Source organism: Meles meles, chromosome 21, assembly GCF_922984935.1.
Source record: "Meles meles chromosome 21, mMelMel3.1 paternal haplotype, whole genome shotgun sequence".
Classification (NCBI taxonomy): domain Eukaryota; kingdom Metazoa; phylum Chordata; class Mammalia; order Carnivora; family Mustelidae; genus Meles; species Meles meles.
The window spans coordinates 20812185-20839439 of NC_060086.1; the positions used below are offsets into that span (position 1 = coordinate 20812185).

At 47.0% G+C, this 27255-nt stretch overlaps 1 protein-coding gene across 2 annotated transcripts; it reads left to right on the top strand.

Moving 5' to 3' along the window:
* The first annotated feature begins 602 nt into the window (after positions 1–602).
* LOC123933964 (eukaryotic translation initiation factor 3 subunit C) lies at positions 603–21631 on the top strand. 2 transcript variants are annotated; one of them, XM_045993769.1, is made up of 21 exons: positions 603–668; positions 800–939; positions 2808–2873; positions 2975–3164; positions 3956–4081; positions 4314–4368; positions 4495–4604; positions 5015–5142; positions 11326–11485; positions 12064–12167; positions 12611–12752; positions 12947–13072; positions 13427–13520; positions 14291–14481; positions 14675–14899; positions 19039–19402; positions 20629–20788; positions 20877–20942; positions 21032–21119; positions 21212–21374; positions 21472–21631. In XM_045993769.1, exons 2-21 carry the CDS (start codon positions 839–841, stop codon positions 21552–21554), a joined length of 2742 nt encoding a protein of 913 aa, XP_045849725.1. In that variant the 5' UTR covers positions 603–668; positions 800–838; the 3' UTR covers positions 21555–21631. The 2 variants fall into 2 exon arrangements, with proteins under 2 accessions (XP_045849725.1, XP_045849724.1); XM_045993768.1 differs by having other exon boundaries at positions 656–716.
* Positions 21632–27255: the final 5624 nt, after the last annotated feature.

Sequence of the window (27255 nt, forward strand, 5' to 3'; positions counted from 1 at the left end):
TGAAGTCAGGGACCACTTCTGTCTTATTCACGGATGTATTCAGTGCCTAGAATCCTGCTGGCTCGTAATAAATGCATGGTAAATCAGTATTTGTGGCACAATGAGTGAATACTAGCTAACTGTTTATTACATGTTTATTTTGTACAGGGCACTGCCCTAAATGCTTCACATATACGAAGTCATTTAATTCTCATACATCCTATGACGTAGGTGCTAGTATTTTCATTTTACAGTCAGGGAGAAAGCAGCACAGAGAGGTTAGGAAATTTGCCCAAATTCACACAAAGTGGTAGAGGCAGGATTTGAATCCGAAGTCTGATTTGAAGTTTGCTCTAAGCCTAGCTCCAAAACCTAGCAGCTCATCAGCGTTACGTGGGCGGTTTTTTTTAAAAAAGTAGACTCCTCGCCCTGAAATTCTGATTCCGCAGGTCGTGGAGTCAGGCTGGGTATCTTCGAGTAACAAAGTGTCGACAGTCGGCTTTGAGACTCTCCAGGCTCCGCCCTGCCTGCCACACTTGTCCCCGCCCCTGCGTGGCGCGAGGACCACAGGAAATTGTAGTCGCCGATATAGTTCGTCATCGTCTCCCGGAAGTGACGCAAGGACCCGTCTTCCCCCTTCTCGCGTTTCCGTGGTTCCGGCTACACGGTGTGACTCGCGAGCTCCGACGGTGTGTATTTCTTGGGCCTTGTCCTTTGAGGAGGGGACGCAGATCGGGGTACTTGTGGGGGCAATGGGGGGGTGGGGGTCGGGAAGTGGCGACCTTGGCCCCTTCTTGTCGTGACTCCGGCTCTCCCGCAGGTCCGGCTGAGCCCGCCGCAGCCCCTCAGCGCCGTCGCCATGTCGCGATTTTTCACCACCGGTTCGGACAGTGAGTCCGAGTCGTCTCTGTCAGGGGAGGAGCTCGTGACCAAACCCGTCGGGGGCAACTACGGCAAACAGTGAGTGGGGGCCTGCGCCGTGGTGACCGCTCGGGGAGTGCGCGGTTCGCCAGGCTTGGGAAGGCCGCGTACGTGATGGGGAATGGAGGTGGGGGCGACGACGAGGTTCGCAAGGACGCGGCGAGACCGAGTTCCGAGGATTTCGAGAGTTTAAGGGACCATAGGATTGTCGAAGGGACAACCTTCACGCTTCAGGGTGCTGTGAATGTGGGAGTACACCCTTCGGGTGCAAGGGGATAGAATCGGAAGAGATTTCCCACTGGCGGGGTCTGTTCCTAATTGGCCTGCATGTACCACCCCTCCTCCGCTCGGCATCGGACTCAAAGCCCTACTTACTCTTAGTACCAAAAAATCCTGCTCACAAAAAAATCCAAAGTGCTCACTTGGTATTTGAGAGCTGCTGGATGTGGCTCTGAACCCAGCCACCTGGTACTCCCGCCTGGCTCACCATCGTGTATTACTAACTTCTTTTTGATACTCACCTAAATACCCGTCCTCTGGGGCGCCTGGGTGGCTCAGTTGGTTAAGCGTCCAAGTTTGGCTCGGGTCATGATCCCAGGGTGCTGGGATCCAGCTCCATATGGGTCTCCCTGTTCATCGAGGACTCTGTTAATCCTTTCCCTCCCCTGCTTGTGCATCTGCTCTGTCAAATAAATAGATAAAAATCTTAAAAATAAATAAATACCCTTCTCCTATCTCTGTAAATTGAAATGCTTTTCGCTTTTTGAACCAGTGGAATGTCTCTGGAACTTCTTGCCACTTGCACCTTTTCTGTATCCCATGCCAGTGTTTAATAATACATACAAATACACCCATGTGCTCACCCAAATAAAATTTTATATTATTGCCACAATCAGAAAACCAACATCGCTTATTCTAAAATACAAAATAATTGGAAAATGAATAAAATGAAAAGAATGCTATCTGAATGTTGTCAGTGGTCTAGTCTCTCCTCTTTATTTATTTATTTTATTTTTAAAGATTTTGCTTATTTATTTGACAGACAGAGATCCTGAGTAGACAGAGGCAGGCAGAGAGAGAGGGGGAAGCAGGCTGCCTGCTGAGCAGAGCCTGATGTGGGGCTCGATCCCAGGACCCTGATATCATGACCTGAGCCGAAAGCAGAGGCTTAACCCACTGAGCCACCCAGCTACCCCTAGTCTTTCCTTTTTAAAGAAAAATGCCAATAATAGAAGTTCTAAAGCCCTTAGGACTTTCTCTTTACCCTTGGCTTCTCACACACTCTGGGAAACATTGGTTTCTATGATCTAATTCAAGTACCACCTTTTTTTTTTTTTTTTTTTTAAGATTTTATTTATTTACTTGACAGAAAGAGATCACAAGTAGGCAGAGAGGCAGGCAGAGAGAGAGAGAGGGAAGCAGGCCCCCTGTTGAGCAGAGAGCCCGATGTGGGACTCGATCCCAGGACCCTGAGATCATGACCTGAGCCGAAGGCAGCGGCTTAACCCACTGAGCCACCCAGGCGCCCCCAAGTACCACCTTCTTAAAGCCTTTTCCATTCTAGCTGAAGTACCCTTTTTTCTTGACTTCTTTTAGTGCTTAGTTACTCGTGTTTTCATGTAATTAGTTTTCTGACCTAGTAAGTAAATACCTGTGTTTATTTTTGTGAGGGTGGAGATGGTCATCTTTGTATATGCAACAGTGTTTGATAAAATGGTTTATGTGAAGTAGGCTTAGATGATTGAGTGGTGTATGACGAGGTTTTGAAGAGGAAGCATCAAGGTTGAGCATCAAGTAGGATGGCCTGAGTAATTCGTCTTTCTGCCCCATCTGAGAAGGGAACTAGAGATCACTTGAAAAGACTGGAGCAAGGAAGGGCAGTTAATGGTCTCTATTTTTTCAAATAGGCCATTGTTGCTGAGTGAGGATGAAGAAGATACCAAGAGAGTTGTCCGAAGTGCCAAGGACAAGAGGTGAGGCCATGGGGAGGCCAGAAAGTGGGGAATCTCTGTAGCAGTGGGGGTTTTCTGGTGTTGGTGGGCATGTCCAATGTGGTTTGGGGCTCCCAACCCAGGTTTGAGGAGCTGACCAACCTTATCCGGACCATCCGTAATGCCATGAAGATTCGGGATGTCACAAAGTGCCTGGAAGAGTTTGAACTCCTGGGAAAAGCATATGGGAAGGCCAAGAGCATTGTGGACAAGGAAGGTGTCCCCCGGTTCTATATCCGCATCCTGGCTGATCTGGAGGACTATCTTAATGAGGTGTGATTTTTGTGGGTGAGGGAGAATCCAGAGGGGATTGTGGACCTGGGACCTGCTCTTAACCCACTTCTGGGGGGGTCCTGTCTCCTCTTGTTGTACATACGGTACTTCCTGGGGCCTGAGAAAAAGAGGGGTGAAGCAAAGAGAGTGATATTTTTTGGCCAAAAATTTTACTCATACTTATTTTCATATTCTTTTTTTTTTTTTTTTAAAGATTTTATTTATTTATTTGACAGAGATCACAAGTAGGCAGAGAGGCAGGCAGAAAGAGAGAGGGAAGCAGGCTCCCTGCTGAGCAGAGAGCCCGATGTGGGGCTTGATCCCAGGACCCTGGGATCATGACCTGAGCCGAAGGCAGAGGCTTAACCCACTGAACCACCCAGGCACCCCTATTTTCATATTCTTACTTGTGTTTTTTTTCTTTTGGTCATGATACCCAAAGGATCTTCTTTTTTTTTTTTTTTTTTTTAAGATTTTTATTTACTTATTGACAGCGATCACAAATAAGGAGAGAGGCAGGCAGAGAGAGAGGAAGGGAAGCAGGCTCCCTGCTGAGCAGAGAGCCTGATGCAGGGTTCCATCCCAGGACGCTGGGATCATGACCTGAGACAAAGACAGAGGCTTTAACCCACTGAGCTACCTAGGTGCCCCACAAAGAAGCTTTTAAAAAATAAGTTAAATATAGTTGGTAGACAGTACAGATGGTATACAGATAGCAAAACTCATGGTTGTGGTGAGGCCTGACGTCTCACATTCCCTGTTCTTTCTTTCTTCCATCTGCTGTCCTTTAGCTATGGGAAGATAAGGAAGGGAAGAAGAAAATGAACAAGAACAATGCCAAGGCCCTGAGCACCCTGCGCCAGAAGATCCGAAAATACAACCGAGATTTCGAGTCCCACATTACAAATTACAAGCAGGTGGGGATGTTAGAGGCAGACTTTCTGAACTATGGGGACAGTGATCACCCCCCAACCCCCCTCACCTCCCTCCCCCCACCCCGCCCGGAGCAAGACAGAAGGGCATTTTCAAATGGAAGGCGTGCCTGGGGAAGGAATCAGAACTCATCTCCAGGGTGGAGGGGGAGGACAGGATGGATGGAGCAGTGTTTGGCAGGCATCATTAATTATTCTCACGTCTCCCTTGATTAAGAACCCTGAGCAGTCTGCAGACGAAGACGCCGAGAAGAATGAGGAAGATTCAGAAGGTGAGGGGTGGGGCCCTCCCTGAGAAGGGTTACAAGTGCACAGTGATTCTCTTGGCATGCTTTCTTGGTTGCCCTCGCCTCGCTCTTCACCACTCTGATTCTATTCGCTCTCCTTCCCGCCCCCAGGCTCTTCAGATGAGGATGAGGACGAGGATGGAGTCAGCGCTGCAGCTTTCCTAAAGAAGAAATCGGAAGCTCCTTCTGGAGAGAGTCGCAAATTCCTCAAAAAGATGGAGGTAAGAGCCAGGGGGAGACTACGAAGGGTGATTTGCCTGCCATGGATCATTCTCAGGTTCCTGGGGAGAAGACGACTCACAGAGTCCTAGGGTGGGAGGGGTGGGGTTTAGTTCACTAAACTGGTCTGGTTTGAGAGCAGGCTTGGTCTTGGGTTAGAGCACTGAGCAACCTGGAACCTGGAGCACTGGATTCGGGGCCGGGTCTGCCCCCCAGGCCCCAGGAGTTGTCTGTCTCTAGAGCAAGTTCTCACTTCTCTTGGGGGTTGGTGGTCCACTCCAGCTCTTCATATGCTGATTCGTGAATGTCCACTCTTGTTTTGCTCCTGAAAATCCCTGGAACTTGGGTCAGCAGGGAGACCAGTCAGTCTCCCCATCTTTTTCCTGCTGATTCTCTCTCTTTCTTCTCTAAGGATGATGATGAGGATTCAGAAGATTCAGAAGATGATGAGGACTGGGACACGGGTTCCACGTCTTCTGATTCCGACTCAGAGGAGGAAGAAGGGAAGCAGACCGTGCTGGCCTCACGATTCCTGAAAAAGTAAGAAATCAGTGGTGCCTTGGGCCACAGTGGGAAGCAGTCACCTGGAGGGTGATTACTTCTTCCTTGCAGTGTTTTTGGGTTGTCCAGGCCAACGGAGAGGTCTCGAGCAAATATTTGGGATGGCTGTGGTCACAAAGCTAGTGTGTCCTGAGGATGGGATTCGAAGGTCCCAAAGTCCTTTAACCGTGAGATGACTCACTGCACATGCGGTGTAAGTGTCTTTCTGGCACTAGCTAGCTGCGTGCGGTGTCGGACCGTCTGCTTTTCTTCTTGTCTTCTGTTTTCTCACCTGTAGAATGAGGGTCACCTGCCCCTGGCTCTGAGGAGAGCTGAGAGTGGTGTGTAGGGCAGCAGCTCAGCCCAGGACCGGCCGGCAGCATGGCTGCTCTTCTCAGCTTCCCGGGAACACTCTGGGAGCTGGGCAGGATTCTGATTTGGACTCTGGTTCCAGCCCTTAGTCCTTCAGTAGCTGGTCAGCTTTGCTAAGTTACTTAACCCTCATCATGGTCTTCCGTGTCTTCCTTTGGAGTCGAGGTGATGCCTGTCCCTGTGTGCCCCACAGCAGTCCAGTATCAAGCCCATTGATAACGGTGCCGCTGCTTATGGGAGCTGTTGCTGTTGTGGGGGTTGCTGTCCTGCTTTCAAAGGTTAGGGTTATGTTGCTTCAGAAGGTTGTGAGTTCCCTGGCCCTAGAAAGGACTAGGTAAAGGCATTTTGTTGAAAAGCCTTTTTTATTTTGTGCTTCACTCGACTGGTAAAGCCCAGGAGGCATATGTATCTGATGTATGTGTGTTTATAACACCTCTGATGCCACTGTGAGGGGGTTGTCCTCACACCTACCGGTTCTCCAACTCTCCGGACACCAACGTGGTGTTCAACAGGCAATTCAGTTCTGCAACAACCCAGAGTGAACCACAGACCCCACAGGTTAAGGGCTTAGTCCTATGAGACTGCCGCCACCTCAGAAGCCAGTGGCAGGTCCCAAGTTTGGCTCCTGTACTTCTGACCAACCAGCTATAAATTTAGAGTTTCCACAACCCCCTCCTCAGTTTCAGTAGTTTGCTAGAACAACCCATAGAACTCGGGAAAGTTCTTTACTTGTAATTACCCACTTACTTTATAGGGCTGTGAAGGGTACAAGTCAGGAACAGCCAAATGGAAGAGATGCGCAGGACAGGGTGTGGGAGAACAGGCCCAGAGCTTCCATTCCCTTTCTGGGTACACCACACTCCCAGCACCTCAGTGTGTTTTTGCCAGCTGCGAAGCTTTCCAAACTTCATCGTTTAGGGATGTGTATGGAGTTTTACTACATAGGCATAAGTGAATGAGTCATTGCTCCTTGGCGATTAGCTCAGTCTCCAGCCCTTACTTCCCGCCTAGTGGTCATGGTGAGGCTGAAAGTTAACAAACATCTATAATCATGCTGTGGTCTTTCTGGCAACCCACCCCCTCCCTTTCCCTGGGCAACCACTGATTCGCTTTCTATCTCTAGATAAGTTTGCTTTTTCTAGAATTTCAACCACACAGTTACTTGATTGGGAGGGATTTGGCTTTTTTCACTCAGAGTAATTAACGTTAATCCTATCTTCTATTTTCTTTCTCACTTGCTTTTTTCTACTTTTTTTTTTTTTATTAACATATAATGTATTATTTGCCCCAGGGGTACAGGTCTGTGAATCGTCAGGCTTACACATTTCACAGCACTTACCATAGCACGTACCCTCCCAAATGTCCATCACCCAGCCACCCTCTCCCTCTCCCTCCCCAACCCTCAGTTTGTTTTGTGAGATTAAGAGTCTCATGGTTTGTCCCCCTCCTGATCCCATCTTGTTTCATTTTTTCCCTCCCTATCCCCCACAATGCCCTGCCCTGCCTCTCAAATTACTTTTTTCTACTTTTTAAGCCATTTCTAGATTGTATACTTTTTTCCCCTCTTACTCAGTGTGTTTCCCTCCACTAGTTTGGTAGTTATATTTTATCCTTTTAGAGATTACCCTTGATTTATATTTTTAGCCTGTGAAATTTTATTTTGTATACCTAATTCAAAAAATCTAAAATTAGGTTGAGTTAAAATTCCAGTTGACAGAAGTTGGGTTAACCTTGGGATCCTCAAAGGTCTTTGACATTGCATTTGAGTTTATGTCAACGGATAATTCAGAGACGCTATTTTTTTACTTGAGTCACAAGACCAGTTTTTAAGGTTGATTTCCAGCCAAGATGAAAGCAAGATTTATATAAGAGGCAAAAGAACAAGGAGAGAGGAACCACAGATGGTATGGGAACAGTGAATTTTGATTGCACGTTTTTTTTCTCATTAGTTATCTAAGCCAACCAGGGTTGGTGTTAGTTGTTAATGGGTTTTCTAGAAGCATGACCGTCTGTTTCCATAATGTCTGCCAGGATCCTTTTTCAGCGTCTCCACAGTAAATCAGTCTCTACCCTTTTCTTCATCAGATTTTCTCAGCTTTCGTTTTTTGGTTAAAACAAGCACTTAAAGGAATGAGTTTAAATCAAGAGCTTCTGTCTCTTTTTGGTGTACATTAAGGCACCTGGACATTAGGTAGTAGGTTTGGCAGAAAATAAGAGGCCAATCACAGATATTATCAGAAACATTATAGTCTATGTTCTATTTAGTTTTTTAATCAGGATAAGCCTATCTATGGGAATGCCTTAGAGAATCAGTGAACTTTTAAATGAAGTGGATTTTTTTCCTTTTTTCAAGTGGCTTTTTTCTTTAGCGCCTAAGCCTGCGGGAGGGGCAGAGGAAGAGGGAGAAGCTTCCTCCCTGCCAAGTTGATCCCAGGATTCCAGGATCATGACCTGAGCCAAAGGCAGTTGCTTAACCAACTGAGCCATCCAGGAGCCCCTCAAATAGCTTTTTTCTTAATTGACATACTTTTTCAAAGTATCCAAATACAGTCAGATGTTCTTCATTGTACATCTTTATTGTCTTGGCTGGCTTTATTACAGTTTTTATTTAGGGTTAACTAATTTTTAGCTAAAGAAATTATTAATGTGAGTTTGGGGCTAAAATGTTGATTTAACTTGCTATATGGACATTAGAGGTAAATTACAGATCGCCCATTAATGTTTCCAAACCTGTAGTTGGGGTAGGAAGTCTTTTTTTTTTTTTTTTAAAGATTTTATTTATTTATTTGACAGAGAGATCACAAGTAGGCAGAGAGGCAGGCAGAGAGAGAGGGGGAAGCAGGCTCCCCACTGAGCAGAGAACCCAATGCGGGGCTCAATCCCAGGACCCTGAGATCATGACCTAAGCCGAAGGCAGAGGCTTAACCCACTGAGCCACCCAGTTGCCCCTGGGGTAGGAAGTCTTAAGTACAATCTGATGAAATCTAGTGTCTTGGATCCCTTCTGATAAATTACCACGTTATTCTCTTAATTGAATGTGAGTGTTGGGTCACCACCTTGGGTGTTCTGAGGGTGAAATCTGAAGCCGGCCCCTGTATGTGGAGGGCAGGGAGCGACCAAAGAAAGAGGCGGACATCTCCACATGGGCAGCGGCAGGTTCTGTAAGCAAGGGAGCTAACAGGCGAGACTTGTCTTGGAAGGTGCCAAGGCTAGTCCATCTCTGCACCCGCCACAGGAATCATACAAGTTTATATGGAGCTCTTAATGGCGTAGGGTCACATATACAGTCCAGAAGTCTGGACTTAACACGTTACTCACAGGGCTGTGTTCTTGAACCGGCCCCCAGGGTGGGAACAGTGGTCAGAACGTACGTTGCAAGGACGGGGAGAACGTAAGGGGTCTCCTGTTACCCAGGGTCAGTTCAAGGGTCACCCGGCAGTTATGTCCTCTCGATGCCCTTCACCAGTGAACAATCACGATTTTTTTGAAAGTGAGATAATATTTAACTGTTGATAGAATGAGCAGGATTCTTTTGAAACTTCGATAATATTTAACTGTTGATAATGTTGACAGTGGAGAAAAAAGGCAAAAAAGATTACTGCAAAAGGAGTGAAAGAGAAGGAAGGCACATAATTTTAATTTCCCCTTTTTTTTTTTTTTTAAGATTTTATTTATTTATTTGACAGAGATCCAAAGTAGATAGAGAGGCAGGCAGAGAGAGAGAGAGAGAGAGAGGGAATCAGGCTCCCTGCTGAGCAGAGAGCCTGATGCTGGACTCAATCCCAGGACCCCGAGATCATGACCTGAGCCGGAGGCCCTGGCTTAACCCACTGAGCCACCCAGGCGCCCCAGACACATAATTTTAAAATGTAAGTCTGTTGTCTCGGTTACTAACCTTGATTTGAAGGCATGTTGGAGGAAGTCATATACCCCCAGTAGCATGACTGTGGGATTTCACAGACATGCTGCCCACTTCTGAGAGTTACTGGCTTCTGAAGGCCTGTGTGTGTGTGTGTGTGTGTGTGTGTACCTCAGAATGAATCTGGTGGGACTGGATGTCCAAACTGTTAGGATCCTAAGCAAGAGTGCATAGGTACTCTAGATCAGTAGTTGTTGTTAGAGGGTATGGAATGATCCTTTCCAGCGTAGTTTTAGGGCTGACTTAGGTTGGTGTCTCTTAATACCTTTTGACTCTTGGCTTCGTATTTAAAAAGAAGTGTATTTGGTGAGGCCGCATTAGTGAAGTCGCTTGCATCAGTTGGATTTATAACAGAGCATAAACATTAGTTTTCTAATTTCTAACAAGATGTGGATATACGAAGGTATAATCTTTCATAGCAGAGAGGTCAAGCCAAGTTTGTCTTCCACTAGAATTTCATAGGGTGAGAGGGACACCTGGCTGTCTCAGTGGATGGAGCATGCAACTCTTGATCTCGGGGTTATGAGTTCGAGCCCCATGTTGGGTTTAGAGATTACTTAAAAATGAAATCTTTTAAAAAGGGGGGGATTTCATAGGTTGAGAGTTCATTGTGTTTTTGAAGTGTTAATCCTGGTATCCTTAGGAATAGAAGTAAAATTTTTGGCCTGGATAGATTAAGTTCTTTTGAAAATTAAGCAGCATTGATTTTAAAATAGCATGTGTTTTGGGGTTTTTTTAAAAAAGATTTTATTTATTTATTTGTCAGAGAGAGAGAGCACAAACAGGCAAAGTGGCAGGCAGAGACAGAGAGAAGCAGGCTCCCCATTGAGCAAGGAGCCCGATGTGGGACTCAATCCCAGGACTCTGGGATCATGACCTGAGCCACCAAGGCGTCCCATAAAATAGCGTTATGTTTTTTGATCTTAGAGCTTTAGGGATATGACCAAGAGGTTTCAGTTTAATGAACATACTTTGTGTTTGCAAAGGATTTTACCTATAAAGGGAGCTTTTGTCATTAAAAAGAGAGCATTGCCATAGTATAGGGAGAAAACCCGCAAGCTGTCAAGTTCTGGCATCCTTTGGCAAGCAGGAAAGTGATCCATCTGGCAAATTTATAAATTATTACTAAAACAGTCAGATCTTTTAAGCAGTTAAAATGAAAGGTATTTATAGATATTTAAATGGCAATTGAAGAAAAATATAATTTGAGTATCTGTTAAGTTTTCTGGAAAGATTTGTTCATCAGTATCTATGAAAGTTTGAGATAATTTGTTTCTGTTGTTGGGCTTATATTTCATTACATAGTATTAAAGTGTGAAGATGGTTTCAGACACCAAGTGGCCTGAGACCGCTTTGGGATAGCCAGTGGTCTTTTTCGCTTTTGGGGGGGAATTCTGTTGTCTTGAACAGTTGTTTTTTAAATTCAGAATTTAGTTTAATTCTCATAAGTGGGGAGCATTCAGTCTGGGAACAACAAATATTTTTACGCTAATTTCAAACTGGTTAGTTGTTGGCTAGTGAGAAGATTAGATAGAGCAACTAGTATTAAAGAGCACCTGTGTCTCTTATGAATAGTTTCCTCCAGGAGGCCTGGGAGGTTAGCTGTGGGGCAACTTGGCAGGCTGTCCACAGTGACTGGGCTGGCCCCTCTACTTTATTAGACCAGGAAGATTTTCTTAATGAGTATGATGTGGTCACAGGCCTTGGTTAGTTCTCTGCCAGGTTCACATGCTTGATAGTCCTTGCTTTGGCTATGGTTACGGTTAACTTTGGTTCATTCTCATCAAATATAACTTGAACCCAGGGCTTGATGGAGAAAAAAAGAGAAGTTCATGGGAAGAAGCCTCAGAGGTAGAGTGGGACTGGTCTTTCATCTTCTCCCATGCTGGCAGGGCTCCTACCACAGAAGAGGACAAGAAGGCGGCTGAGAAGAAACGGGAGGACAAAGCCAAGAAGAAGCACGATAGGAAATCTAAGCGCCTAGATGAGGAGGAGGAAGACAATGAAGGCGGGGAGTGGGAAAGGGTCCGCGGTGGAGTGCCTCTCGTTAAGGTAAAGGCTTTAGTGCTTTGTGTTTTTTTTGTGTTTTGCCTTTTTTTTTTTTTCAAGGATTTATTTGAGAGGGCATGCGCATGTGCTTGAGTGGGGAAAGGGGCACAAGAGAGAATCTTCAAGCAGACCCCTTGCTGAGTGCAGAGCCCAGTGTGGGTTTGAGTCCATGACCCAAGCCGAAACTAAGAGCCAGACACTTAACTGCGTGAGCCACTCAGTGTAATACTAAACTGGGCTTTAGTATTAAAATGAATTGAGGGGCACCTGGGTGGCTCAGTGGGTTAAAGCCTCTGCCTTCGGCTCAGGTCATGATCCCAGGGTCCTGGGATCGAGCCCCGCATTGGGCTCTCTGCTCAGCAGGGAGCCTGCTTCCCTTCCTCTCTCTCTGCCTGCCTCTGCCTACTTGTGATCTCTCTCTGTCAAATAAATAAATAAAATCTTTTAAAAAAAAATAAATAAAATGAATTGGGAAACCATTTGCAGGAGCACACAGGGGCCCCCCTGGTTGGTTTGGGAGAAAAGTGAGGGCAAGAATGGGTTTATATCAACTTGCACATGATAGGACATGTGTTACGCAGGAGAAGCCAAAAATGTTCGCCAAGGGAACCGAGATCACCCACGCTGTTGTCATCAAGAAATTGAATGAGATCCTACAGGCACGAGGCAAGAAGGGAACGGATCGGTAAGATTCATGGGCCTGGACTGTGGGTTTACAGGGTGAATGCTCTTTTTCTCTAAAACATGGATGGAGGTTGATGGGGAAACAGCACAGTTTGGGAAGATCTGTGTGTGGCTGCCATTGAAGGAATGGTGTACTTGGAACATACCAGTCTGCTCTGTACTCTCCCTTTGATCTTAAACCAGTCACTTAAACTTTGGGGATTATTTTCCCATCTGCAGAATGGGAATACTCACTTTCTTTAATTATTTGGTAACTGGAGGGGATAGCAGATTGTTAGCATTATTGCTTCTGTTTGGAATTTATAAAGGAGAAGCAAGTAGGCAGATGGTGAGGATAGTCGGTAGTGGGAATGACCACTGTCTTGTTTGTCTAAACACGCTGTGTGACAGGATGAGGTTTTTCGATTTGTCTCTGATGCCTCACCCCTTTCTCCTCCCCTCCAGGGCAGCCCAGATTGAACTGCTGCAGCTGCTGGTACAGATTGCATCTGAAAACAACCTAGGAGAGGGTGTTATAGTCAAGATCAAGTTCAATATCATCGCCTCTCTCTATGACTACAACCCAAACCTGGCCACGTACATGAAGGTGAGGGCAATGAAGAAGAGCGTCCCAGAGCTGAGCTAGTTGGAGTGGGGGTGGGGGTGGGGGTCCTGCCTGGTGTCTTAAAACTCAAGGGCTGTGGAAGCGGTCTTGGTAGTTGAAGGCCCCGTGGATTCCTGGTGAAGAGTCTCTGCTTCTCCTACCTTCACACCTCTGACTGCCGTCTGCTCTCTTGACAGCCTGAGATGTGGCAGAAGTGCCTGGACTGCATCAATGAGCTGATGGACATCCTGTTTGCAAACCCCAACATCTTTGTTGGAGAGAACATTCTGGAGGAGAGTGAGAACCTGCACAATGTTGACCAGGTAAAGACATAAATTGGCGGGGGGTCGGGGAGTAGTACCTGGGTGGCTCAGATGGTTAAGCATCTGCTTTTAGCTCAGGTCATGATCTCCGGGTCCTGGAATTGAGCCCCACATTGGGTTCCCAGCTCAGCAGGGTCTGCTTCTCCCTCTGCGTCTGCCTCTCCCTCTGCTTATGTCCTGTCTCTCTCAAATGAATAAATAAAACCTTTAAAAAAAAAAAAAAGAAAGAAAGAAATTGGAGGCTAATTGGAGGTGTACATTGTCTGCTGATGAAGGCTCAGTGGAGACAGAGGGGTCACAGTCTGGCACTGATTCTGGGCTAATTTATTTGCTCCTCCTTGCCTTCTTGTTCAGCCACTGCGTGTCCGTGGCTGTATCCTAACCCTCGTGGAACGAATGGATGAAGAATTTACCAAAATAATGCAAAATACTGATCCTCACTCCCAGGGTAAGCTTGTGCAAGCGTGGGCAACAGTGAGAGGGAAAGTGCAGGGAATAAAACTAATGGTTTCACTGACAGTGTCTGGGGGGCCAGCCCTTCCCTTGCCCTAGTATTCACACGAAGGGCCTGGGAAGATGCTAGGCCCCATTTCCATAGCTTCTGATTCAGTAGGTCGGGGTTGGGGGTCCCCTAAATTTTGCATTTCTTACACGTTCCCTGGTGATGCTGCTGTTTGTGGACTATACTTTGAGAATTTTTGGGATCTGGCCTGAGTCCACTTTGCTTGTTTGGCTTGGATCAGAGGCATTTGGGTTGGGGGTATGAATGCCCACACATGCCCACTGCGTCAGGGGCACAGTGATGAACAAGGCAGCTGGAGGCTGGAGCTTACATTTTGGTTCGGGAGAAAGACATTTAAATAAGTAGATAAAACGAGGCAATTACAGATAATGTGAAGCGTGCATTAGGAATTTAAATAGGGACCTGTGTTAGAGATGGGATGGTCGCTGTGGATAATGCTTGAAGGAAGCATCTTAAGGTGGGGCCATTTGAAGTAAGATCTGAATGAGGAGGAGGAGTAATCAGGGCAGGAAGTAGCAGAAGAGCTCACCAGACAGGAACAGAAAGTGGGTGTCCAGGGAGGGGATGGTGTTTTTAGGGCATGGTGAGGAGACTGCTGGTGGGTACAGAAAGCACATGGAGGTAGCTGGCTTGATGGGGACGGACGATGGAGGCAGCCAGGTGCCCACTGAGCGGAGGGGGGCTCTCCCTGCTAGAGTACGTGGAGCACCTGAAGGACGAGGCGCAGGTGTGCGCCATCATCGAGCGGGTGCAGCGCTACCTGGAGGAGAAGGGCACCACCGAGGAGATCTGTCGTGTCTACTTGAGGCGCATCCTCCACACCTACTACAAGTTTGATTACAAGGCCCACCAGCGGCAGCTCACCCCCCCTGAGGGCTCCTCAAAGGTGAGTATTGCAGACCTGTCCCAGAGGAAAGGGAGGTTTCTGTGCCGACGTAACAGCGAATCTGATTCCTGGGAATTCTCAGAGGCAGAGCAGGGAGGGACACGGGGAAGGACGGGAACAGGGCTGGACAGAGCTGAAGCCTGAGCCGCAGTCTCTGCCAAGTCTCCCAACGGCACCCTGCCCCACCCCCCAGTCTGAGCAAGACCAGGCGGAGAACGAGGGTGAGGACTCGGCTGTGCTGATGGAGAGGCTGTGCAAGTACATCTACGCCAAGGACCGCACGGACCGCATCCGCACGTGCGCCATCCTCTGCCACATCTACCACCACGCCCTGCACTCGCGCTGGTACCAGGCCCGGGACCTCATGCTCATGAGCCACCTGCAGGACAACATCCAGCACGCCGACCCGCCAGTGCAGGTAGGATAGGAACGGGCCGCTCTGGCCCTGGTGGTGAAGGTTAGACCGGGCCAGGCCCCTGTTCTTGGGGCATACTGGCTCAACCAGGTTAGCTACGTATCTGGCTGATGGAGAAATGAGCGGACAACCAGATGCCCGACATCTCTGATCGTCCTGCCCGTTCGCATGGGGGGGCCTGTTCTGACGCCAGTGGAGGCCTCTGGGGTGGAGGTTAGGGTTTGGCTCACGCTTATGATCCCTGCTGTGTGTCTAGTTGAGGAACATAAGAGAGCTCTTACTTTAGAAGGTGAGAGAAACCTTAACAAGTGGTTAAACTAAGGAAAGACAGGGCCTAGGTGCAGTGCGGTATGTTGGGACAGGACTGTGGGACCGCTGACTGTGTTGTGGCTGTGCGGTGGGGACGTTGTCATGGGAGCATTGCAGCTGCACCAAAAGACAGGTCCTGTAAATGCTTTTGGAACAATGAAACAATCTTGGTGTGTAGAATAGTACATGCTAACCCGCAAATCTGAGGGGGACCCACGTGATGGCGGTTTTTAAACAGCATTCGAATTTGTCCTGTCTTAGTCCAGTGCATGGATTTATCTCAAGTTCTTGATCTCTATTCCTCTTGATAGGCTCCTGGTCTGTTTCCAGTGTGGGGCTGTCACAAACGACTGTACATTTTCTCTTGGGTGAATGGTTAAGAGTAGGATCAAAGTGTAGGTGTGTGTCCGGTTTCATAAGAAACCCAAAAATGGTTACATCACTTTACACTCCTCCCGGAATGTGTGTGTAGTATACTCCTTGTTGATACCTGGCATTGTCGATCTTTCTAATTTAAGCCATGTTGGTTGTTTAATGGTATCTCCTTGTGGTGTTGGTTTGTAGTTCCCTGATAACCCCTGAAACTGACCACTTTTTATTCTAATCTGACATTTGTCAGACAAATGTTTTTCAAATATTTTTTTTCTGTGTGTGTTCTGCCTATTTTTTTTTAAAGATTTTATGTATTTGACAGACAGAAATCACAAGTAGGCAGAGAGGCAGGCGGGGCGGGGGCGGGGGGCGGGGGGAAGCAGGCTCCCTGCCGAGCAGAGAGCCTGATGCGGGGCTCGATCCCAGTACCCTGGGATCATGACCTGAGCTGAAGGCAGAGGCTTTAACCCACTGAGCCATCTAGGCGCCCCCTGCCTATTCATTTTTAACACCATGTCTTGTGGTATAGTCTAATATAACAGTTTTTTCTTTCATGCTTATTATTTTTGGGGTCTTAGCTAAAGAAGCCGTCAACAATTCATGAAGATACTTTTTCTTTTCTTAACCTTTTCTTATTTTTTTGAAAGTTCTTAAAGGCTTTAGTTTTCATGTTTAGCTCTATGGTTTTGATACGTGGTATGAAGTCAGGGTCAAAGACATTCTTTCCCCATCTATTATTTTGGTGCCTTTGTGGAAAACCACATGAAAAAAACCATATGGCCTCATAATTCTTTTTTTTGTTCTGTTCTGTTCTGTTCCATTCATCCATCTCTGTGTCTTTGAGCCAGTCCCACACTGGCTTGATTACTCTGACTATAAGTCTTGAAGTCAGGTAGTATGAGTCCTTCCACCTTATTCTTTTCTAAGAATTCTCACATAAATTTTAGAATTTTCTTGTCATTCTCTACAAAAATGCCTGCTGGAAATCTGTGGACTCTATAAATCAATTTTGAGAGAATTAACATCTTAATAACAATCCAATCTTCCAATCTTATACCTTATTTCATTTTTAATTTCTCTCTGCAGTATTCTGTGGTTTTCATTGTTGAGGTATTACACATTTTTCAGAAATTATTCCCCAAGGGTTGCTTTGTCAGTTAAGCACCTGACTCTTGATTTTGGCTCCAGTCATGATCACAGGGTCATGAGATTGAGCCCTGCACTGGGCTTCACGCTGGGTGTGAAGTGTGCTTAAGATTCTCTCTCTCCAGAGCGCCTCGGTGGCTCAGTGGGTTAAGCCTCTGCCTTTGGCTTGGGTCATGATCTCGGGGTCCTGGGATCAAGCCCTGCATTGGCCTTTCTGCTCAGGAGGGAGCCTGCTTCCCTGCCACCCCCCCCGCCCCACCTGCTTCTCTGCCTACTTGTAATCTCTCTTCTTTTCTCTGTCAAATAAATAAATAAAATCTTTTAAAAAATAAAAATTAAAAATTAAAAATTTTTTTTTAATTCTCTCTCCCTCTTCCCCTGTCCCCCTTCCCCCACCCCCACTTTCTCTCTCTGTTTCTTAATAAATAAATAAAATTTATTTTAATATTTTATTAATAATAAATCAATTAATAATAAGTAAAAATTATTCCTGAATGAGATTCATTGCTATTGTAAGTGTTACTGTTTTTTATTTCATTTTCCAATTGTTAATTACTGATGTATAAAAATATAATTCATTTTTGTATTTTGGCCTTGAATGCATCTGTTTTGCTAAATTCACTTGTTCAGCTTAGCTTTTCTGCTGAAATTACCATGTCATTTGCATAGTTTTATTACTGCAAGTCTTTATGACTTCCCTTTTTTAAAAAAAATTTTAAAGGTTTTTATTTATTTATTTGAGAGAGAGTGTGTGCTTGCACAGGTGGGAGAGAGGGGCAGGAGAGGGAGAAGGACTCCCCACTGAGCTGGGAGCCCTGTGCAGGGCTTGATCCCGGGACCCTGAGATCATGACCTGAGCCGAAGGCAGAGGCTTAATGACTGAGCCACCCAAGCGCCCTTCCGTTTTTCTTTCTTTTTTGCCATGTTGCCGTCACTCAAATCTCCAGTATGTGGTGCTTCACAGAAGTAGCGAGAGCAAGCACCTTGCCTTGTCCCCAGTCTTAGGGAAGCAGTCAGCATTTTACCCTGAAGTATAATGTTATCTGTAGTACTTTTGTAGATGCACTTTCTCAGATTGATGAAGTTCTCTTCTGATCCTAGTTAATGGAGAATTTTTGTCCTAAAATAGATGTTGAATTTTACTAAGAGCTTTTTCTGCATCAACTGAAATGATGCAGCTTTTTCTCCTTTATTGTGTTCATACGGTGAGTAACCATGATTTTGGATTTTTGTATCTGCTTTTCATTGCAGAGATATGGCCTATTTGATCATGATCTGTTATCTCTGTTCTGTACAACTGGATTTTGTGTGCTAATGTTTTTTCAGGCTCTTTGCGTCTGGGTTCAGGACTGGTACTGACCTATATACTTTTGTTGTCATCAATAAAGACTTTATCCGCCCCCCCCCCCCCAATTTATACTACTTAAAATCTTCCCCTATCTTCATTAGTGGCAGGTCCATATTTTCAGTTGCCTAGGCCAGAAACCTCAGTCAAACTCGACTCTTCTTTTTCTCTGACATCCCTCGTCTGATTCCCACCACCATCACCACCCCCTGTCCACCACCCCCCTGCCACCTGTGCTCAGAGTCCATACCTGACCACTTACCAGTTTCGCTGTTGCCCTCTGGTCAGAGCCACTGTCATCTTCCTGGTCTCTGCTTCTCTCTTCCTCCAGGCTGTTCCTAATGCAGCAGCCAGGCTTAACCCTGTTAAGTCAGATGATACTTAATTTTCTCAAAACCTTCCCATGGCTTCCCATCCTAGAAGCATCACTGTGGCTTACGGAGCCACGTGCTTGCTTGTCCAGTTCATGCTCACATCTTTATAGTTCCAGCCAGATGGCTCTCCTGGTCCCTTGAGTACACCTGGCATGGTTTTCCACAGGAGCCTTTTTGCATTGACTTTTCCTTTTTTCTAGAATACTCTTCTTCCAAATACCTGCATGACTTGGTCCCTTTTTTTCTGTCAGGTTTTTATTTAAACTTACTGCCCTCGGAATGAGGCCTTCCCTAGTTACCCTGTATAAAATTGAGTTTCTGCCACCACCACACAGCTCCCTTCTTAACTCCCTCCTCTGTTTTCTTTTTCTCCTTGGCATGAGTTCCCTTCTGCATATTGTGGTTCTTTTGTCCTCCGTCCGCTTCTCCCTTGCACGTCAGCTCCATGGAAGGACAGGGACTTGTCGGTTTTGTTCTCTATCCCAGCCCCTAGCCTAGCGCTCAAGATCCCGGAGGTGCTAAGTGTACAGTTGCAGACCAGGTGGACGGCTTGCCTTCTGAGCCTTGCCCTTCTGAGCCTTGCCCTTTGTTCCCAGATCCTGTACAACCGCACAATGGTGCAGCTGGGCATCTGTGCTTTCCGCCAAGGCCTGACCAAGGACGCGCACAATGCCCTGCTGGACATTCAGTCAAGCGGCCGGGCCAAGGAGCTGCTGGGCCAGGGGCTGCTGCTGCGCAGCCTGCAGGAGCGCAACCAGGAGCAGGAGAAGGTGGAGCGGCGCCGGCAGGTGCCCTTCCACCTGCACATCAACCTGGAGCTGCTGGAGTGTGTCTACCTGGTGTCTGCCATGCTCCTGGAGATCCCTTACATGGCTGCGCACGAGAGTGACGCCCGCCGCCGCATGATCAGCAAGCAGTTCCATCACCAGCTGCGGGTGGGCGAGCGACAGCCCCTGCTGGGTGAGTGTGGGCCCTGCAGTGCAGCGGACTTGCTCACTCTTCCCTTAATGCCTTTTCTTAATTTCTTTTTTAAGATTTTATTTATTTATTTGAGAGGGAACATATGTGCACAAGCAGAGGGGAAAGGGGAGAGGGAGGGGGGAAAAACAGGTTCCCTGCCAAGCCTGGAGCCCGATGCGGCGCTCGATCCCAGGATCCTGGGACCATGATCTGAGCCAAAGGCAGACATTTAACCAACGGAGCCACCCAGGTGCCCAGAGGCTTTGTTTTATGCTAATTGGAAAATTGAGAAAGTCTGTATCTCCAGCATCGCTTAGGGCCCTCTGTCTCACTGCAGTCCCTGCCTCTTTATGACTGCCAGGGATCAAAAGGCAGTTGCTGGTTCGGGTCCGTGCTGCTGTTGGTTTTGTAGGGAAATAGTCTTTGAGCCTCTAACTTTCTCTTTTGAAAGTGACAGAGTAGAAGCTGATCGGAAGGGTTGTGTTCTCTTCCTTACACTTACCCTCATTCATACGTTATTCTCTGGGGCTGATCTGTTGTTACACCTTTGAGCTTGCTCCCTGTGCTAGGGCCTGCCGTCCATTCCAGTCGTAAAATTTTTTGCACTTTTGTTGTCTACTCTGAATTCCAGTTACTCTTGCTTGCCATGTTTTCTTTTCCTGAGTTGTCTTTAAAGAAAAACAGATTGAAGCTGTGATACACAGCTATAGTTAGGTCATGAAGAGGGGGGTAGAAGAAGGAATGAAGTTTGGTAGATACAGTAACAGCTGAGATACTAGAAAATTTTTTTAGGTTGGGGCGCGTGGGTGTCTCAGTTGGTTAAATGTGTCCCAACTCTTAATCTTAGCTCAGGTCTTGATCTCCAAGTCCTGACTTCAGCTCACATGTTAGGCACCATGGGTGTGGAGCCTACTTTAAAAACAAGAAGGAAAGAAAAATTTTTTAGGTCTAGGGAAATGAACCTCTGAGGATAGACACAATAATTGCTGTTGTTTTCAAGGGGCTCACCAATCCCCTGAAGCATGCCATAGACTGATTTAGTCTAAATAAGTGTATTTTGATATTAAGTGATTTATACACAATCATGTGGCTATTTAATGGAGAGCTGGGAGAGTCCCAGTCTGGTTGGTTGCTCTCCTGTCCCATGCTCCTCCTTGAGTGGTGCCTGAGGCAGGAGCCATGGTCCCACGCTTACCCTGGGCCCTGCTGTATTCCCAACCTTTCAGGTCCTCCTGAGTCAATGAGGGAACATGTGGTTGCCGCCTCCAAGGCTATGAAGATGGGTGACTGGAAGACCTGCCACAGCTTTATCATCAACGAAAAGATGAATGGCAAAGTGTGGGACCTTTTCCCCGAGGCTGACAAAGTCCGAACCATGCTGGTTAGGTGAGCAGAGAGGAGGGCCGTGGTGGGTGGGGAAGAAAAGATCTCCTGCCCTGAAGATCTCCCCACTTTACCCTCTTCTCCCCCGCAGGAAGATTCAGGAAGAGTCACTGCGGACCTACCTCTTCACCTACAGCAGCGTCTATGACTCCATCAGGTAGGATGGGCCCTGAGATGGCAGAGGGGCTCCAGGCTTGTGGTCCAGGCTCCTGATTGCTCCCTGCTCTCTGCCTTCTTTCTCCCCAGCATGGAGACTCTGTCTGACATGTTTGAACTGGACCTGCCCACTGTGCACTCCATCATCAGCAAGATGATCATTAACGAGGAGTTGATGGTAAGGGCCAGGGCGGAAGATGGACAGGTGGAGTCGTGGGGAATTGGGAGTGGCGATCTGTGTCATGGCCCTCCTCGCCTTGCTTCCACCAGGCCTCCCTGGACCAGCCGACGCAGACGGTGGTGATGCACCGCACCGAGCCCACCGCCCAGCAGAACCTGGCCCTGCAGCTGGCGGAGAAGCTGGGCAGCCTGGTGGAGAATAATGAGCGGGTGTTCGACCACAAGCAGGGCACCTACGGTGGCTACTTCCGAGGTCAGTGGTTCTGTCCCTCTGTTCTCCCAAGGTCATGGCCCCCTTCTCCCCTCTTTGCGGTCATTCACGGCCTCCTCCCCTCCCCTCTCCCCTGCAGACCAGAAGGACGGCTACCGCAAGAACGAGGGCTACATGCGCCGGGGCGGCTACCGCCAGCAGCAGTCTCAGACAGCCTACTGATGGCCTCGCTTCTGTGCCTCCGGCCTCTCGGTCGTAGTCCACGCCCCAAGTTATTAAAGTTCTGTTTAGAGTCGTTACAGTGCGTGCTCATCTGCATGTCGCCACAGAGGTGGGTGGGACCCAGGCGTTTGCTGATTCTGGTTCTGAGCTTCTACCACATGGAGGCACAGGGGTCGGGATGCGGAGATGACTTGTGCGTATCCCTGACTTCAGGGAGCCTGCTGCTCTCTGACTGTGACAGAAAACTGTGATAGCACGTGAGAAGTTCTGCCAGGGGCTTGGACGGCAGTGGGTTCGTCGAAGTGAACTGCATAGAACGTGGAGGAACGAGCAGTGGCTGTATAGACTAGGACGTGACTCTGGAGGGTAAATATCAGGAACACATAATGGCAGCGGCGGCGGCGGTGGGTGGCCCTTGCCGGGGGCTGGCTGGCGGTTCTCCAGGCCTGGGAAAGGGAGAGTCAGTGTCGGCCTGTGGGAGTGTGGTCCCTGGACCAGTGTGATCTGCTGTGAGCCTGGACCTGATGAAGACAGGCAGTGTGGTGAGGAGTCAGCGCTGAGAAACACACCGCCCCGTGACATGGAAATGTGCGAGCATATTTCTGATTCGTAACGTGTTTCCAAAAGTAGTGATTCCCGGGAAACTGGAGAATTTTTTAAATGGTCCTCCACCACCTTTGAGAAGCAGGGACGTAGGCAGAGGAAAAAGAGCAAGTGCAAAGGATGGAAAGGGTGACGGGATAGCACGCTTGCTGTGGAGTGTGTGCGGAGGGCGTGCCGGCAGTCCGATGGGCCCACCTCTCAGAGACTCCGTGCTTTGGGCTTCTGGAAACAAAATACACGAATGGATCCAGTTTTTTTTGTTGTTTTTTTAAATTTTATTTATTTATTTATTTGACAGACAGAGATCACACGTAGGCAGAAAGGCAGGCAGAGAGATAGAGGAAGGGAAGCAGGCTCTCCACTGAGCAGAGAGCCCGATGCGGGGCTCGATCCCAGGACGCTGGGATTATGACCTGAGCCGAAGGCAGAGGCTTTAACCCACTGAGCCACCCAGGTGCCCTGGGTTTAAGAAGAGTCATGGAGCAGCATTGTAGACTATGGGATCAGAGGCCAGAGAGCCGACCAGAAAGTAAAACATCTGAAGCCAAGGTGGTTAAGATCTGAGCTGAGGGAGGGGGTCAAAGAGGGATGTGCGGAAGCAGCTGCGGTGTCTGCGACCAGTTGTATGTGGGGGTGTAGAAGTCAAGAGCGAAAGGCCCTCCTGGCTGGGAATAAAGAGTTATGATAAGGCTGTTAACAAGAAGTACTTGGGATAGTCTCTGTGTTCAGGAACTTACAAATAGCAGGGTCTGTAAGGCAGACCGAGAGTGTGGTTAGATGTTAAAATGTTGAGTTTGAGCCAGTTTGGGACACGAGCGAGGCAGCTAGAGATTAAGAGTTTGGATTGCGTATAGGCTAAGTGGCTGTACACAAGGGGATTCCAGAACAATGATTCAAACAAAGCAGTTTACTTCTCATGTGACAGTACAGAGGTAGGGGAGCGGTCCAGGCTCGGGTTTAAGCCAGTTGTGTTCCACAAGGTCATCTAAGGACCCAGAGGTCCTACTCCCTTACTGGTCCACCATCCCCTGGGTGATGGTTCTCATCTACATGGTGAAAGCTGGTGCCCCAGCCACACATCCTTGTGCAAGTAGATAGGGGAAAGAGGAAGTGGGAGGCCTGGAAACTGCGCTGATCCCATTGGCTAGTACTTAAGTCTCATACTCTTCCCATCCTGTGGGGAAATCTGAAATACCTACAGCTGAACGGCTGTGTGTGTTCATTCAGACCCGGGCAGTCTCGTACTAAAGAAAGAAGGGGCGAGTGGACATTGGGAGACCATTGTTTGTCTATCATGGAAAAGAACAGGAGATTTCGAAGTGAGTGTTTTATAAATGATTGTCAGAAATAGAGCAGTGGGTACCATCTGTCAGAGCCAACACTATGATTGCTTGTGTGCTGGCGTTTTACGTGCCTCACTTCATTGCATTCTCATGAGAACATTCTGTTATTTCTGTTTTATAAATGGGGAAACTGAGGGCCAAAACAGGTGAAGTGATTTTCCAGAGGTCCCAGAACTGGGAAGTGAGGGAAATAGACGCGCAACAGGGTAGCCTGATTCTGTGAGCCTGGCTTTTAACCATTAGTGCTGATTTTGCTTCTGGAAAGAGCGGCTTAGCAGAGAGGGCTAAGGACTGAACTCTGAACACGTGAGTCAGGGGTTACAGAGAGGTAGAACCAGGGAGGAGAGGCGACAGAAAGGCTGAAGAGTCTTTGCATCTCTGTGCTGTGCTGACTTGTACTATATGTGGCCCGTTGAGCGTTCTGTAGTGGAAGGCAGGGCCCTTCGTTGCATTGCCCACTGCCCTGGCTCCTTTTCGCCTTCCGGTCTATGCGTGCTAACTGCCCGGCGGTGCTAGAGCCAGGGCTAGATAATACTTTAAGCTTTGTGGGCCACATATGACTTGTCACATACAAGTTTACTGCCTTTTCTTTTTTCTTTTTTTTTTTTTTGAGAGAGAGAAAGTAACAGGGGTGTAGGTGGAAGATAGGGGCAGAGGGGGAGAGAGAGAGAATATTATGCAGGCTCCATGCCCAGCTGAAGCCTGACACGGCTTGATCGCATGACCCTGAGATCATGACCTGAGCCAAAATCAAGAGTCAGATGCTTAACTGAGCCGCCCAGTAGCCCCAACTTTGCTTTTGAACAGCTCTTTAGAATTAAAATCTATGCTTGGTTGATTGTACAAAAACCATCCACAGACCAGATTTGCCCTAGTCCCTGCCCTAGATACAAAGTGATCGGTGCCCCCCCAGAATTGCTCAACAGGGCATTACCGACCAAGGCCTAAAGTATGTTGGGTGTTGTTTTACCTCTGCTCTGGCATTTTGTAGGGAAGAGAAAGAGATGACCTCTCCTGATGCACACCCTTCAGTTTTTGTAAAAAAAACCAAATTCACACGTTTTTCCCAAAAGAAAGTTTTCGAAGTGTTTTTTAAAAATACCTGAAACAGTAGCTTTTGTAAGCAAAACAAAAAAACTTCAGATTTACAAATAATTTTCAAAAGAAACTTAATGTGAATTTGAGTACTTTAGATGAAATGTAGCAGTTTTTATTTAAAAAAAAAGATGCACAAAATCTTAAAAGTATCTTCCCAACAAATGCTTACACAGCAAATTTAGATGAAAAAACATTTTAAAAACAGACTCTGAAGTAACTTCCCAATGTGAGTTTGAGCTTATCTGGCCAAAACCTGATAATTGTACAAATGAGCTCAGATTCAGAAGTTCCCAAAATTAACCTCTCAAGGTCAGTTAATTGTACAAATCTAGCTGAAACAGTAGTCTTCTATGAAAACAAGATTAAATTCAGGAGTTTTCAAAACTAACTTCCCAGGAGGAGTTTGAACAAATTTAAAGGATCAGAAAATTTAGATGATCAGAAGATCATCTCAGAAATACATGCAGGCAAATCTGGGTGAAATAAGAATGAAGCAGCTTTGAAATTTAAGCTCAGATTCATAAACTATCAAAACTAACTTTCTATCATGAATTTGAGAAGTAGAGCTAGAGATAGCTGTTTTCGTGAAAGTAAGCTCAAATTCAGAAAAATAAAAGACATATCAGGGAGGGGAGTTAAAACTTAAGCCCTGTATACAAGAGTGAGATTCCTTTGTTCATGGCTTTTACTTCTGAGGTCAGGCCACAGAAACCCCAGAGGGACCCATCTTAGCTGTGGTCACAGGACGAGGGTAAGGGAACCTGTGATCAGAAAACATAATCAGAAATTCCATTTCTTTTTTCTTTCCCCCCCCCCCCCTCTGGCCTTCCCACAGGGACAGGCGAAAGTTACAAGGCTGCAGTAGAGAGGCTCTGGTAAGCTAAAACTCTTGTAATCTAGAAACCAGGGAAAGGGGACAGGAGGTCTGCAGAAGGGAGTCACCATTTTCTTTTTCTCCCCCTGTTTGGGCCCAGGGATGCCCCTGTCGTAGAGCTCTCTCTCTCTCCTAGCGGCACAGGCAGTTAAAACTTCCACAGAGGGGTGCCTGAGTGTCTCAGTGGGTTAAGCCTCTGCCTTCGGTTTAGGTCATGATCTCAGGGTCCTGGGATCAAGCCCCGCATGGGGCTCTGCTCGGCAGGGAGCCTGCTTCGCCCCTTTCTCTGCCTGCCTCTCTGCCTGCTTGTGATCTCTCTCTGTGTGTCAAATAAATAAATAAAATCTTAAAAACAACAACAACAAAAAAAACTTCCAAAGAGCCCTGTTTTCCTGCCCAGAGATAAAAGTGCCTGCTGAAACAAAAATATTCAGGAGGGGACTTTAACAGAATCCAGTCTCCCAACATAATAAAAATTGTTCAGGATACAGTCTGGAACTATTCTCCACAGGACCAGTGCTCAAGGGAGATGTCCTTTGACAGATGCCAAAACCAAAACTTGTAAAGCACCTATCATAATAGTATTGTATGAAATGTAAACACTGTAAGTGAATGAAAAGATAGTTCTTCACATAGCCTCCACAAAACACAAGCCGATCAAGTCTGACAGCGTATATCCCGCACCATGGCCAAATGGATTTATTGCAGAAATGCAAGGGTGGTTCAATGTCAGGAAAATCCATGTAATATACCACATTAGTAGAACAAAGGAAAAACTCATAGGGTCAGCTCAGTTGATGCAGTAAAGGCATTTGACAAATCCAATGTCCTATTAGAAAACTAGGAACAGAAGGAAGTTCCTTAATGTGACAAAGGGCATTTGTGAAAAACTGACAGCCAACGTACTTACTGGTGAAAACTAAAACTTTTCCCCCAAGATGAGTCGGAACAAGACAAAGTTCTCTTTCAACATTGTACTAAAAGTTTGAGCCCAAGGCACATGGGTGGCTCAGTAGGTTAAGCGTCTGCCTTCAGCTCGGGTCATGATCCCACAGTCCCGGGATCCCAGCCCCGCATTGGGCTCCCTGCGCAGCCGGGAGCCTGCTTTTCCCTCTCCCTCTGCCTGCAGCTCCTCCTGCTTCTGTGTGTATGCACTCTCCCTCTACTAAATAAATAAAATTTAAAAAAATAAAAGTTTGAGCCAAAGAAATTAGACAAAAAAAGAAATGCATCCAAATTTGAAAGAAAGAAGTAAAACCTTTATTCACAGACATGATCCTGAATATAGAATATCCCAAAGGCTCCACAAGAGAGCTACTGGAACAAACAAGTTCAGCAAAGTTATAGGGTAAAAAAAAAATCAGTTGTTCATGCATCAGAGGATATCAGCAGAATAAAAAGGCAATCTACAGGTTGGGAAAAAATTCTTGTAAGTCATATCTAATAAAGAGTTAACATCTAGAATATATGAAGAACTCCTCCCATCCAAGTACTAACCAGGCCCAACCCTGCTTAGCTTCCGAGATCAGACAAGATCGGGTGCATTCAGGGTGGTATGGCCGTAGACTAAGAACTCCTACAACCCAACAACAAAACGGGATTTTAAAACGGTCAGAGGGGGGCGCCTGGGTGGCTCAGTGGGTTAAGCCTCTGCCTTCAGCTCAGGTCATGATCTCAGGGTCCTGGGATCGAGTCCCACATCGGGCTCTCTGCTTGGCAGGGAGCCTGCTTCCTCCCCTCTCTGGCTGCTGCTCTGCCTACTTGTAATCTCTCTCTCTCTCTC

Bases quoted from the DNA above. Each gene is read 5' to 3' on its own strand.
- LOC123933964 (XM_045993769.1), top strand. From the start codon at position 839: ATGTCGCGATTTTTCACCACCGGTTCGGACAGTGAGTCCGAGTCGTCT. The intron at 4,605-5,014 runs GTAAGAGCCAGG...TTCTTCTCTAAG, and splicing joins AATTCCTCAAAAAGATGGAG to GATGATGATGAGGATTCAGA. The intron at 20,943-21,031 runs GTAGGATGGGCC...CTTTCTCCCCAG, and splicing joins AGCGTCTATGACTCCATCAG to CATGGAGACTCTGTCTGACA.